General features: G+C 34.2%; 1 protein-coding gene across 3 annotated transcripts in view; it reads right to left on the reverse strand.

Moving 5' to 3' along the window:
• Positions 1 to 15,314, reverse strand: part of LOC119641457 — a 30,827-nt gene that overhangs the window by 2,739 nt on the left and 12,774 nt on the right. For 2 of the 3 annotated variants that reach the window (XM_038040155.1, XM_038040165.1), the window contains exon 2: positions 7,505 to 7,698. In XM_038040155.1, the coding sequence (XP_037896083.1) occupies positions 7,574 to 7,698 (125 nt within the window). In that variant the 3' untranslated portion in view covers positions 7,505 to 7,573. Of the gene's footprint in view, positions 1 to 7,156; positions 7,262 to 7,504; positions 7,699 to 15,314 lie in introns of all 3 variants that reach the window. The other variant, XM_038040173.1, reaches the window with a different exon arrangement.

The following is a 15,314-nucleotide window of genomic DNA, read 5'->3' on the forward strand; positions in this document are numbered from 1 at the left end:
TTAAATCGAAGAATTTATTTCCTTAGTTTAGATAATAATAATAAAACTTTCTTCGAGATAAAATAATCGAAAATTACTTTCAATAATAACTACGGTGGCCAGAAGAGCTTTAAGAAGAAAAGCAGTACGTCATGTGTTTGTTAAATTCTTCAAATCAATTTCTTTCATTCCTAACAAATGAGCTCAGTAGCCCCCCGTATAAAGGGGTCAGGTAATAATGCGGATCGAAGGGACCCATTCAATTATATTATTTTAAACATATTATTTTTCAAATACGACATGTTCAGTATACGTGTATACAAGTACACAATACAAAAATTCAAGCTATGCAATAGGTCGTTCACACTTATCATATTCATTAAGCTAACATATATTTTTGATTACATTTAAAACTTATTTACATATTTCTTCATTCTTTGCAATTATAAAATTTTCTCTCTCAAGACAGCCTTAATTAAGATTCATTGCATAAACAACCTTAAGGGCTTTTAGTTAATGAAAATGACAGAAGTTAGAACTTTAAAGATATTCTGATTTTTATTATTTGTTCCTTTTTTTAAATTAAATTATTATCACATTCTTTTTAATTAGCAAATTTATTCATTGATTCGTTTATTTATTTATCTCTTAGAAAGAATTTAACGTAAATAGAACACAGCGATCAGTCATATATAGAAGTTGAGCAAGTTAAAACTCTATAGTGTGACATGACCCACCATCAAATACGCTACGCTACTTTACAGTTACTCATATAACGAATTTTCCGAATAACGCGTTATTTGAGGAATGATCGGATAAGTGATCCAATCCGAATCATTTTCAATATCGTTCGTCTTTAAGCCAAAACACGTCAGTCTATCAAATTTCATCAAAATAAATTTAAAAAGTTGAGGTCTGTAGGTTGAACACAGGCCGCAGTTCACTTATAGCGGCCGTATAAGTGAACAATATCCTTCTGTAACACAGGTATGCAAGGCAATGTGCAGACTTCATTTTTTGTTTTCTTGCGCAAACCATTTCAATTGCAATTGCAAAGGGAAAAAAAAAAAAGAAAAAACCGTGTAAAAAGGAAAATTTTCAAAGTATTATGGTCAATAGTAAAAAAACAAAAAAAAAAAAAAGGCAAAAACACAAAATTTTGATACTCTATAATGTTAAATGTGGGTGTGTGGGTGTATGGGTGTGTGGGTGTGTGTGTGTGTGTGTGTGTGTGTGTGTGTGGGTGTGTGGCCAATTTTTATTTTCACTTTTGCACCGACCCAGACTTATCTATCGTAGTTTGTAAGTGATAAGAGAAAGGAAACTAGTTTTTGCTGCTTTTCAAAGCAGAGGTTCTCTCACTAGGCGTTGTAATACGCAGACATGCAGATCAACTGCAGATCGACTTGGCCCGTATTCAGTGGTAGCTTGTGAGCAAGAAATGTGAACAATTTCAACAAATTTGAAACCGATATCGTGGTTTTTGCGCCAAGGAGAATATATGCCACGGACAAACGGACATTCTTAAACCAATTCAGAATTTGATGCGGTTTCTGAAGTCTCCTTCGGAATGTTGCAACCCTTTTTGCAAAGTTGACATATCCCATCTTCGTTCGATGATAGATACAAAGAGAATCTCCTCGATCATCTACTTATTTTCCCCGAAATTCCCCGAAAGGAAGTAATACAAGTTTTCTACAGATTTTTGAACTAAATTTTGTCTTTTTTTTTTTTAAATTAAGGAAATGCTTTCTTCTTTCTTTCATCCTTTTCTTCCTTCGAATATGTAATATTTTTAAAATTCATCTACAACGTTGTCTCACACAATTGTAAATGAAACAACTTGATATAGGATTGAGAGCGGGATACTATGATATGAGATTAAATAAAGAGAAATATATGTAAAGAATACGGAAAAGAGCTGAACTCTCTATATGCTTAAATGTTTCAAATTAAGAATGAAAGAGAAAATGAGAAACAAACAGCATAGGTTCACGAGTAGCCAAAAACACACACATAGCCAATATGCCTAAAACTAAGAATGTATTATCAAATCGACACAAACACATGCAAAAGCGCATGGCAACGTATTACAACAACTGCATATAGCATTTTTACGAATCATAACGTGATTTCATTAATTCAATGTTTCAGTTGTAGATGTGACGACGTCGACCGAATACGCGACCATTAACGAAAAGAAAAAAGAGTGGATTTAATCGTATGTACAGAGAATCGGATAAAGAGATTAATTTGCGAGCAGAGGTCCTTAAAATTGGACTAAGTAATTCATAATTAGATTTGCATTAACTAAATTTGATGGAAAAAATGGAGCTTTCCCGAAAAAGCTTTAATTCAATTAAATTGATATATGACAATTTTTAATAAACGCTACTGGCTAACTACTTTTCTTTTCATTTTTCCATAATCATAAACAAAGTTTCGTTGATTTGTGTTTTACAATCATTGCTCGCAACCATAAATAATGTGCGTTTTACCATTATTTTAAAGCGAATATTCTAAGAGAAAAAATTCGTTCCGTTCCAATGATCTTTTTAAATGGAATGAAATTACTCTTGATGTTTGCGAAAAAGAAAAAACAAAATTATAAAATCGAGCATCAAGTTCATGCATGCACGAATGTAATGGTCTCATAATATTTAAAGCGTAACCTGCAAGGTAACACCGAACAACCAAAACTAACTTCCATCATTAATAAGAAGAAGAGTGATCTAATTTACTTTCGGAGAGATTTGCCATTTATTTATAAGCCGAAAATCCATAAGCAAATACTACGTGCAAATGTGGGTTAAACACAATTTGGATTTATGTAATATGTAAATATTCTCAAAAGTCAATCTCCTATGTACGTGTATTATGTGCTTTACATTACAATAACTTTATACGTGAGATAAATATGGGTGTGTTTGTGTGTGTGTGTGTGTGTGTGTTTGCATATCTGTGTATTTGTGTATCTATATAAACACATAAATATATATATACGTCATTTATATTGGATATAGACAGTATGATTGGTGAAGTAGGTAATATTTATTCAGAGATTTGAGCATTGAGGTCAAAAATCCCATACGCGGCAGCTTCAGTTTTCTGCTTCACTTGTCATTTTGGCATTAAACCAAACCGTTTCAGATAACAAACAATAAAAAGAGGGGAAGCAAAAAAATAATAATAATAATAATAATAAAACAACAGTCAGACATTGTAGTAATGTCTTTATATAGAGATAGGTTAGCCGACTCAACCCATATCTTCGTCAGTGTGGAAGGTATTTTGGGCATTTCAGCACACACAAAGGCAAATACTAACCAAAGAACAATAAATACTTGAAATGCTTAAAAGAACATAATAAAGCAAATCGATTAAAGATAACGATGGCCGATATAAAAACCTTCTTCGGCGTATTTGTATGTGTGTGCATTGTTTATTTGTTTGTTAGATGACTAAGGAGAAGCACATTAAGTTTTAATGTCCAACTGTCATGTTCGATTAGAAATAAAAAAAATTATTGTCGCTTTTTTAATTCTCTTTTCTTTTCTTTTTTCTTTTTTTGCGAATTGTGGTAAGAAAACTTTACTGCATCACATAGTTACATAGTCGACGTAAAGGTCGTATGCCTATAATTATTGCGTAAATTGATTGCGAAGATCAAGTAAATTTCATATACAAAATATTGTCTCTGCACTTTTCTACCGCGGTAGTAAACCGCAATTTCAATTTTTCAAAGAGGCGCTGTTTAAGCCTTATGCCAATAGCTGTACGCATGACGTGACAAATAATATATATTTTCTCTCATAAACGCGAAAGAAAAAAATAATTTTTGCTTTACGAATTTGATATGATACTTGCTTACTCCTGTAACGGAGGGCTGATAAACTATGCTCCGTATGGAGTATAGAAATGCCAAAACTCTCACCTCCAAGTGGTGGTCCCCGGAAACGGTTCGACCGGCGAAGAAGAGTTTAAGGCAAAGACTATTATAACTCGGTGACGAGTCTAACTGATAGATGGTTTTAGGGCTTCACTGAGATATAGTTTTTATATATCTTCTCAATAGTTTTTACTATAAAGGAAAGCCTAACCAGACTCAATGGTAGCTGGTTTTGCATAAGTACTACGAATATAGTAATTACTGAGAGCATGAAAATCTGGCCATGTCAGATGATACGCCCGACAACTATATATCTTGAAGAAAGATAGTCCGGAATTGGCTAACCGTGACTGTATGGTTAAGTCTATAGGCAAGAGTGGCGTATTGCATTTGTGATACAAAGCGCAAAGTAAGGCTAACGGCTTTGTAGACTAATTTTAAGCACCACGGGGGTCAGGAGCCCGATCACGGGGGTTGATTTGATGTACGAAGAAAGTGCGCTGGAAGGTACATCATTCAATCCTTGTGAGCCCTAACTGCTTGGGTACGGCCCTTCGGGGAGTATCGTGGTGGCTGTGGTTTTCACCATTCCATATCTATTGGAATAAATTCGGGGTGATGATAGGCCTCACCACCTACCAGAATGGCGGTTTATATGGCCATACACGATGAACCATCTGCGCACCACGGGGGAAGAGAGGCCCCCTTATTAGGAGATTGTCTCTCCCCCTGTCTCTCCGTCTGATTAAGGCAACAAGCCAGTTGCAGACGTAAAACCCACAGAGCGATCCTGTAACGGACAAATCTTTATCATTAATTTGTCTTAAGATAATTTAAAATTTCGTATGTTATTCCATTATTTCGATTTCGCACTTGTTCTCTTCGTAGCAGCAAACAGAAAGAGAACTTCACTCTGCTATCTGCAGGTCTGATGAGGCAACGATATTTGTAATCGCCAATCGAAATATGTGGAGCCGGCAGCAATCGTAATAACAATAATAAACACATTTAGTAGTGTGTACCCAAAACGGGACATGTGGCATAAAAATTACATTGATTCATATAAACAGCTTAGCAACGAAGATATTCAATAGAATCAAAAAGATTTCAAATTAAAGATAGACTGATAAACTAACGTTTGGTAATATTGCTTTTTTTTCTTTGATGGAAAAACTAAATCATTTATTATGCAACATTTTACTTAAAATTCTATCGATCGACTGCTTCCTATTGCGCTTCTAATAGTCAGCGCAGTTAAGAGGGCGATATTTTGATGAACTTTATTGGTGCGTAGCCTTACTACCTTGCTTATTGATGATGTTAATTGCTTACTGTCTGTCCTATGTATGTGTGTGCAATCCTCTGCGTGTTAAAAAACGAACCAAAGTGCTGCTTAAGTGTTGTCGGTCTTTTTGCGGCGTTCACATTTCACAATTGGTACCTTATTAACTCTCTTTCTCTCTATCTATCTCTCTCTCTCTCTCTCTCTCTCTCTCTCTCTCCCTCTCTCTCTCTCTGTATTACAAAATAAAACTAAATGATAGACAAAATAGCTACATACAACGCAGGTTGCCAGGTTGATGGTTGAGAGTGAAGGGGCCAATAACACATTCGCTACCGAAGCGAGCATTATATTCATAACTGACGTGTTCCGGCGGATATAGTTTTTGCTTTGCTACAAATGTTAAATTAAAAAGGATTTTTAATCCCATGAAGCAAGCTCACATTGGCTAAGCATGAGTGTATTCCCGCCTGATTGATGTTTTCGCATGCAATCAGTTGTCTGTGGCAAAAATAACCTCACAGTAGTACAACGGAAGTTAAATAAAACACATTAAAAAAAAAAAAAACCAACGAATGGCAATACTCATACAAATGCTAAATGTTGCGCTGATAGGTAAGCATATTAATTACTGAAGACTTTTCATCGTTACCTAATCGCTGTCAAGTTTGCAAAAGGGAGCTAAACCTTAACATACTTTACTAAGTCATACCAGTTATCTACTTATGTTTAGCAGAGGATAAATATCTAGTCCAGAAAACCTTTATTCGATTTTAAAATTTTTTCGCATTTAATATCTGGTTTTTTTTAAAAGGTTTCGCACAATTTCGAGCGGAATAATTTGGTTTAGATTTTTGGCAAAAACAAAACTCAACGCGTCGCCTTGACCAAGAATCAAAATAAAGAGATCCCATTGTTCTTAACCATAAGAGCACTTATCACTTTCTACACATACTTTCTTTCCAAATATACTCCTAATTGTTTGGACTTTGCTGCAGGGAACATTTCTGTTTACATATTATGGAGTTTTAGTCGCACTTTCTATACAGTTTTCGAATAAAAGAAAAAAATTCGAGAAAACCCTATATGTTTCCAGTTACTCTAAGTTCGCATCACTTTTGCAATTCGATATGATTCATTAAATTTTAAAGCAAACTTACCCAAGGGTACTATAAAAAGCGAATAAAGCAAAAAAAGTAGACTTTTTTCATACGATCTTCAGCAGAGGTATTCCTTTCTGCTTTGTTCCAAGCAAACTTCTCCCCTTTCTGAATCGATGTAAGCTTGTCCGTCCCTCTGTCCGCCTGCTCATCTTGTATTCTTATGCTTAATATCAACGGGTCGGATTTTTTGAGTTATTTTGAATGAAGTTTGATCTTGACTGACTGTTGTTTCGGGTCGAACCAATTTTTCAATCGGTGTAAGCTTGTCTTTCCCTCTGTCCGTCTGTTCATATTGTATTCTTATGCTTAATCTCAACGGGTCGGATTTTTTGAAATATTTTGAATGAAGTTTGATGTTGACTGACTGTTGTTTCGGGTCGCACCAATTTTTCAACCGCTTCCCATATCGTTTTACATGAGCAGAGTAGTGTAGTAGGGCATTTAACGATAGGCCGTTGCCCACTATTATGTTTTTGCAAGTCTTTTTTTTTTTTTTTTTTTTTTGTAGCTACACAGGTTAGGTAATTATTCACACACAATAACTTTATAATAAGCCAGCCAGCCACACAAAGCTATAAAGAATTTCTGCATATAGGACAATTTAAAATCTTTCGCCCAAAGATACATTTCATTTAAAAAAGTAGTACAAAATTACTGACGGCTTTTTTCACAGGTCATTGAATATTTTGAAAGCATATTTACGTAAACCCGTAATCCCGTTAACGAACGATTAGACCGCAGTTCATATAATCTGTATATGTGACATCGTAAGCTAAAATCAGGATATTGCTACTTTCACTCGAGCAAATATTTAAAAAAAAAAAAAAAAAAAAAAAAACTCACTTGCTTTCATTAGAGAAGTACAGGAAATCCGTTGGTTGCTTTACACAAAACCCTCTGGTCTTTAAATGTGGTGGCTGGCTATCATTTTTATCAGCAAACAAAATTCTTTAGCATTTATTGTAAATTGCAAAAAATAAAAAAAAAAAGAAGAAAAACAAACGAGAAAAATTATTTTTCGTAAGCAAAGAGATTTTCAAGCACATATTTGCTCAGCCAAGCGTTAAAAAGATGAAAATTTTATTTGTGATACAAACACACACGAGCATATGAGCATATAAATGTATGTATGCTCAACAAATATATATATATATATATATATATACATATATATATATATGAATAGCTTACCTCTTTCTACACAGCACAGGCACACACACGTTGCGTGCGACTTACTAGTACTTGTCCGAAGCTTGCGTATTAGTTGTTAATAAATAGTTTCCAACCAAAAAACCGTAAAAGCTTAAACAGCAAATAAACCGGAATTAACGTCAGCAACACGAAGATGTAATACATCCAACTTTCCGTTATAGTGTCCGTCATTACTGTAACAAAAGAAATCAACAACAACAACAACAAGAACAACAATAAGTAACAAATAAATAAATAAATGTATAAAGATATAAATAAAGAGAACAATGAGAAAAGTGTTAAAAAAAGAGATTACCAATGTATCATCATCATCATTATCATCATCATCATTAAGTTTAGCCGACGACACAAGAGTTGAAAAAAAGCAAACAAAAAAAAATGGAAGAAACAAAACAGTTTAAAAAGTCTAATGGTCCCTCCACCAACCCTTTTACCTGTCTTTCCATTATCGTGCCCTTTACCTCCGGGCATATAACGACAACAAAGTTACCGAAAACAATTTCCTCGATGATAAATTTTCAAAGAGATTTGCATTTGATTTTTCGTTAGAAAACAGAGATAGTAATAGAAGAGAGAGAGAGAGAGAGAGAGAGAGAGAGAGAGGAAAAGAAAAGAAAGAAGGAAACAAAAAACATTATGTACGGTACGATGATGAAAAGAAATCGAGGAATAAAGGGACCGGGTAAATTGATCGCAGCGCGCAAGGAAAACGCAATGACTTTAATATACCCAACTTCGGTGAGTTATGCAATAAAATTATGCAAATTGAAACTTTTCGTACCAAAAAATGCAAAAGCAATTAATGTAAACAAAAAAATAAAGAAGAAGAAGAACAAGAAGAAGAAAAGCTTTTAATTCGAATTGTTGTACACTCTGTGTGAAAGGGCTTTTCATTGAATAAGGGAGCAACTGTTATTACTACAAGTGTAACTTCTATGGGTAGTATGCAAACAGTGTGCAAACTTATGAGTACCACAACAACGCACGTATGCGGATTTAAATAAGAACACCTATACAAATCCATGTTTTTAAAACAAACAAATAAAAAAAATAAAAAATAAAAAATAAAAAAAAAAAACACTATTGCACGTCACAGAACTGGTGGAAAACCATAAAAAAAAAAAAGGAAAAATGAAATTCAAGCAATATTCATGCGTGCTTCTCTCGCTCTCCACATATCTATATGCATACATATAAGTATATCCTCTGTATGTTCTTTGCCCGCAATGCCTTTTCTTTTTTTTTTTTTGTTTTTTAAGAGATGTTTATGCCCTTTTATGCCCCTTATACAAGATGTGTACATGTGTGCATTTATATTTCCCTATTAAATTTCAATTATTTGTAAGAATGTCAGAATATTTGTTATGATCAACTCATGCAAACGCTTGTCCAAAATTCTACTGAAATCGAATCAATGAATGAATGAATGAATGAATGAATTCCTTTCGTAAAAATGGACAAACAACAATTAATTTTATGAAAATTATCCTGAAAACGAAAAAAAAAAAAAAAAGAAGCAATAATAATAAATTTTCCACTCAGTCAGTCGGAAAAAACGGTTAATTAGTACTCATCACGTATATAATTACTATAATAACCGCATTTGTGTGGCGTCAGGCAGCCTTTACAGTTTGTTGAACCAATTCTTTTACTACATTTCCTCTGCACCACCTGTTTGCTTTGCTCTCCTCTTTTTGTACCACGCTAGGAAATAAATTTATTATGCAAATTAGAATTTCCTTGAAAATTTAAAAAAAAAAAAAAAAAAAAAAAATTCTAAATTTAACTTTATTATTATACCGCGAAGACATGTCGGAGCGTACGCAAGTTATTTAGCATATCTTTTGTAAACGCAGCAATTTTCATAATTTGTGCAAAAAAAAAACAAAAAAAAAAAAAAAATTGAAAAGTTTTCTCCTATAGTCTGCTTTTGACAGATTTTGACAAACATTTAAGCGCCTCGAAGTTTACTCTATACATGCATGTTTATGTATATATATACATTTTATATACTCACAGTCTATTCTACACAATTTCAATTCATTTTCCATAAACGCCAAGACGAGGTAACAGTGAAACAATGACTTGTGCTGTCTATGAAATGCTGTTTAAGGTCCAAAATTGTTTCGATGATTTTATAGCTATGTTGAAAGATTTTCAATAACCGTTCTTCATCACGATAGCCGTAAGCTTTTTATGTTTTACAATTAAAAATTTCTATAGATGTTTTTAAATAACGAGAAAATTCACAGAAAGTCTGCTCACTGCGATGAATTGCAGTAAATCTTGCTGTATGGAAGCATTTACCAACACGATCCCCTTCTACCGTTATTACACATTTTTAAGCCTTAAGTCTAACATAAGATTAAATTGTTAACGACGATGGGCAGCAACAACTTGGTAGCATATATCGTCATTTGTGCGACGCTTTATTTAGGATAAATACAATAACATTTTCCCAGTAAATAGCTTCCATTCGTGAAGTACGATTGTCGCCAAGGCATTCATCTAGCTCTGCTACTCATCGGATACAAGTTATCTTGAAACAGTTGCAATTTGGAAATGTTTTTTCCTTATTCCAATCAAAGCCACCACCTCTCAAAGATCTTACATCTTATTAAACTAGAGAGAAACGAGAGAGAGAGAGAGAAAGAGAGAGAGAGAGAGAGGGAGGGAGAGAGAGAGAGGGAGAGAGCGAGAGCGAGAGAGAGAGAGAGAGAGAGAGAGAGAGAAAGAGAGATAATACAAGGGATTGTCTTCGATAGATAAAATCAACTTCACTTTTTTTCCATGCTTGGTCAGTAATTTTCACCCAATATGCCTTCACAGTGCTCTTTTATGTATGACGATCATGGGCATACACAAAATGCCAGATAAGATCATGAAAATGATTTAAATTGATTTTCGAAATACTTTTCGCAATCGATTTTGGTGAGCATTCAACGCAATCGCCTTAAATTTAATATTGTATGTAACCTGCACATAGAATAAACTCACTCTTTACTTTCCCAACGTCTCGTACAATAAGAGTAATCTTGTTTATAACTCTCTTTGAACAAGTTAATCACGTCATGGCTCACCATTAAATACCGTACACCGAAAATAAATCGTCATAGGGGAAGTGGTTGAAAAAGTGTTCCAAATCGATAGCGTTCATCCTTGGACCAAAACTCGTCAGTGTACCAAACTTCATCAAAACATATTAAAAATTGTAAGCTGTAGGTTGAAAACAAAAACACAACACGGACAGACGGCTAGAAAAAAATGAATTTAGATCGAGACAATAAGTGATTCGTTAAGAAAACTGATCGGTATAATAATATATATCAAAATATCTCAAGTATCATGGCCTGTAGATTGAACACAAGAAATCAGGACAGACAGACAGACAGACAGGCAGACAGAGAGGCAGAAAGACAGACAAGCTTAGACCGATTAAGAAAGTAATTCGTTAATAAAAATGATAGGTATAATAAAAAGTATTTCTATCTCAAGTACTTCTTGGTGTTGGGTACATCTGCGCAAATTTAATACACCCTTTTATCATAAATGCTGTGGACTTGGAAAAGTCTTTATTCAAAATTACTTATTACAAAGACACATAAGTGACTCTGTGCTATAGATAGGTAATTCCTTTGATCGCGACCCGTCGTCACTTGTATGTAACAGATTTGATTCAAAACAAATTAATATAATACATAGTCCAATTGGTAGCCCTATTGGCAGCACCTATTTTACACATCTCACAGGCATACATAGCAGCTGAGCTTTTTCTATTGACGAAGCGGACACGGCATCTAATTCTTTCTTCCAGACTCCAATGTCTGAAATGCTGCTCTACGGGATTGCTCACGATTCGGTCTACGTAACTTATCTTTGTTCTATAACAACGAACAAGAATTCGAAACATTTATGTTAAAAGTATTTAATGTACCAGCGTGTAGCAGAATAAAGAGCGAGATCGTTTGATCTGCTCTTTCGATTTCCGAGATATTCTTATTATGGTCAGCGCCCGTGAAGGGTTTATTTACTTCTTTCTCACTTCTGTGCCGTATTTTCTTGGCGATATTGTTAGCACACCACGTCTACCTTCTTCACATTTCTGCATTAATATATTACTACTCTTGCCCAGTAATTGCTCTTCACATACCGAGGTTCATTTACTTCACAAATGATATCTTCAGCAACTTCATCACTCGAGTAAGTAGCGCGCATTCTCTTCGTGATCAAGTTAACTGCTGCCAATTAAAAATGGATTTCATCCTTGAACAAGTACATCTTATATACGTTTTCTTGGGAGAACTCGGGAAACTAGACCCTCTCTGCAGCTATTTTATTTTCTTATAACTCAGCACCACTTAGTGCAACTAATTAAATAAAACTGATAAAGAATATGTAACATATATTGGTGATGGCTGTAATCTGTCTTAGATAATTAATTATCGCCAGACCAATAACATCGAGTATCATCCATATTATTGTTCCAACATTCATTATAAACTGATTATGAACACTAGTCACATATTCATGACGCCGGGCACAGGTAAGAAAAGCTGTTCGTGACACATATGTGACGGTTGTAGCGAAGACGTCTTCTACACGTATTTATTTTCAAAATTCAGTTAATTTATTAGTGCGTGTACTGAAAAGAGTACATGCAACGTGGAAGTGTCATGCAGCCATAAGCAGTCATACGCTGCTTCATAACGAACATATGAAAAACCAAAACACAAACAACAATACTACAAATCTTCATACATCGACAATGTGGATAAAAAGGTGGTATATGCTCCTATTTCTATATATGAAAACTTATGCTTCATTGATTATTAAAAACACAAACAAAAAATAACTTTAGTAAACAAATATTTTGTGTCCTTTATTGTTAGTTTGTACACACAATTCTCCCTAAAGGGGGGCAACATTGTTATCTCACTTTGTATGAATTATTGTCGTTGCATCCTCATTTATTTCAAGTAAACTTCAAGAGCTCCAAACACTTATTTCATTGCTGTATGTAACTGTGTGTGTTAACTGTATTTTTACAGTTGTTATTAAAATTATTCTCTGCATTCGCAAAGCACGATTGTTCAATTTCATGTATCTATTCATAATCTTCACTTGTCTCGTCTCCTTGCATCTTGCATCTGCAATTGACAGTCTGCACATTTGTCATTTCTTATGTAACAACTACCAACTCGAAAAGTAAAAATTGCACAAACGTACAATGCAATATTAAAGTTAAATATTTCATTGATATTACGTTCTCTGAACACTTTCACCGCATCCATAGGATTAGCTGTTGCGACCGCGAATATTCAAACTGAAGAAAAAAAGTGTTGGTAGTCGCAAAGCAACTGTTGGAAGAAGAAGTTGTTTCAAGTCGCATTTTTTATGTGATAACACTATAGGTAAAAATAAATAAGAATTCGATTTTGTGAACAATGGTTTCACTTTCTAGTCCGATTCAAACCATTTTCACATGGTGTTAGGCTTTGCGTAAATATACGCCAGCAAAAATTGCGAGCTATAGATTGAACAGAAGAATGCATGGATAGTTTTCAGACGGATGGACGGACGGACAGACAGACAGACAAGCTTAGATCGATTTCGAAAATGACCCGTTAATAAAAGTGATCGGTACAGTCTCAACGGCAATTAAAGTAATTAAGCGATAAATATAAAACGCTTCAGAATAAAGTTTCTCTTTATTTTTTTTGTTTTTCTTTTTTCTTCTACCCACCACCGAAGAATGACAAAACGTTTGCAAAACCCAGATGGAAGCTTCAGAGGCCCAACGTCTACTTGATCAGGCATTGAATTCTAAATCGTTTTAAGCATATCCATCTATCCGTCTGGCCGTTTGTCCGTCTGTGTACTGTGTGTTATAAAGATTTCCCTGACCGCAAAAATGGAACTATCGGCTTCAAATTTCGCAAATATTGATATTGAAAATGGGTCAAATCGGTCGAAGGACACGCCTACAGTACCACGTAAACTGACAACAACTCTATTTTTGAAAAGACATAAAATATTGTTTTTTCCTCATTGCTTAACAACCAGATCAGATAAATCCACTAAAATTTGAATGCGCTTGTACATTGGAGAATTGGAAGGATTGGTCAGCCTACCTAGTATTAAAGTGCAGCAAAAGTTAATATTTTTTTTTTCCAATAACTTTATAATTCGCAGAAACAAGTTTCCAAACTACTCCCATAAAGTAGATAAATTCTTGGCCCATCTATTCATCCGCCCAACATTATGGTATCCGTGATCAACATTCGCAATATATCTGCATATTGCCTACAAATGTGCAAAAGAAAGTGAAAACGACCTTGGACCAAGATTCAAGGACACGCTCGCAGCGTCCGCATGCCTATGGCACAAAAACTGTGAACGCTTTTACTCTTTTTCGCTTGTCACTCCTCCTACGCTAAACTTTTGTTTTGAAAATAAAAAAAGTCATTCCATCACGTTGATGGATCTCAAAGATTCGGTCACGATCGAATGTAATTTTCTTATTTGTTGTTTTCATTATCGCCGGAAGAAGGAGCATAGGAACATTCCTATGACATGATATATAGATTAGATAACTAACGAAACATTTACTCGTAGGTTTCAAACCGATCATAAATTATTGCTTAAAAAATATAAATATTTATACTATTCATATGTTCATAACATTCATTTGTTTACCGGAACATTTATGAACTAAAAATTTAAAATTTTTTTTTTTTTTTTTTTGCTATGAATATTTGCTTATATAAAACTAAAATTTTAATTACAATCAAATATTTGTTTTTGACATTTTTACATATTGCAGAAAATGTAACATATTTATAACAACAATGATATCTATACATATGCACTTAACTCTTCGGGTGGAATTCCCTTCCAAATTCCAAGTTATGCACAAGCATTACCCATAAAGCATTTCTGGTCTGGTAAATATGCATTTGCATTACAGTATACTTTTAGGTTATTGAGGGTTTTTTTTTTTTGTACAATTTTTCGTGCTATGAACCGCAGTTAATTTATTTGCGTCCAAATAACTGGCTTTGCTAATTTAAAAGTCGATTCCTTTTTTTCTATCCTCAAACAATTTTATCGGAATAAATTTTCTAATTTTGATATCACATCCTATCGGGGGCTACAGCATGTACAAACTTTGATTGAAGGCTTCCCTACATTTTTTTTTTTTAAGAGGATGAGATTGTGAATCAAGTGACTTGACGAATAATCTGATTGTAAAAGTGTTATATATATGTAATATAGGCAGCGATTATTTGGGCGTCACTTTTGAAACGATAAAAGCTTGTCTAATTTAATTTTCAGAAATGTGAATTTTATTCAATTTGTCATAAGGAAGAAAATTTTAGTGGACCCATTTGTTTGATCAGCATCAAATTCTGAATCGACTGAAACGAACATGTCCATCTGCCCACCCTTCCGTCTACCGAACTGTATTGTATCTGTGCTAAACCGGCTTCCGTTCGCGAAACCGAAAATATCGCCAAGAAATATGCAAAAGAATTTGAAATTGAACCGAACAGATCAAGGGACGCAACAAAAACTAAGAAAATTGTTGCTTTCTTCTTTTTTTAAAAAAACCGCAGGGTGACCGGATCATTAACTCTCTATCTCTCTCTCTCTCTCTCTCTCTCTCTCTCTCTCTCTCTCTCTCTCTCTCTCTCTCTCTCTCTCTTTCTTTCTTTCTTTCTTTCTTTCTTTCTTTCTTTCTTTCTTTCTTTCTTTCTTTCTTTCTTTCTTTCTTTCTTTCTTTCTTTCT

Source organism: Glossina fuscipes, unplaced genomic scaffold (genome assembly GCF_014805625.2).
Source record: "Glossina fuscipes isolate IAEA_lab_2018 unplaced genomic scaffold, Yale_Gfus_2 0, whole genome shotgun sequence".
Classification (NCBI taxonomy): domain Eukaryota; kingdom Metazoa; phylum Arthropoda; class Insecta; order Diptera; family Glossinidae; genus Glossina; species Glossina fuscipes.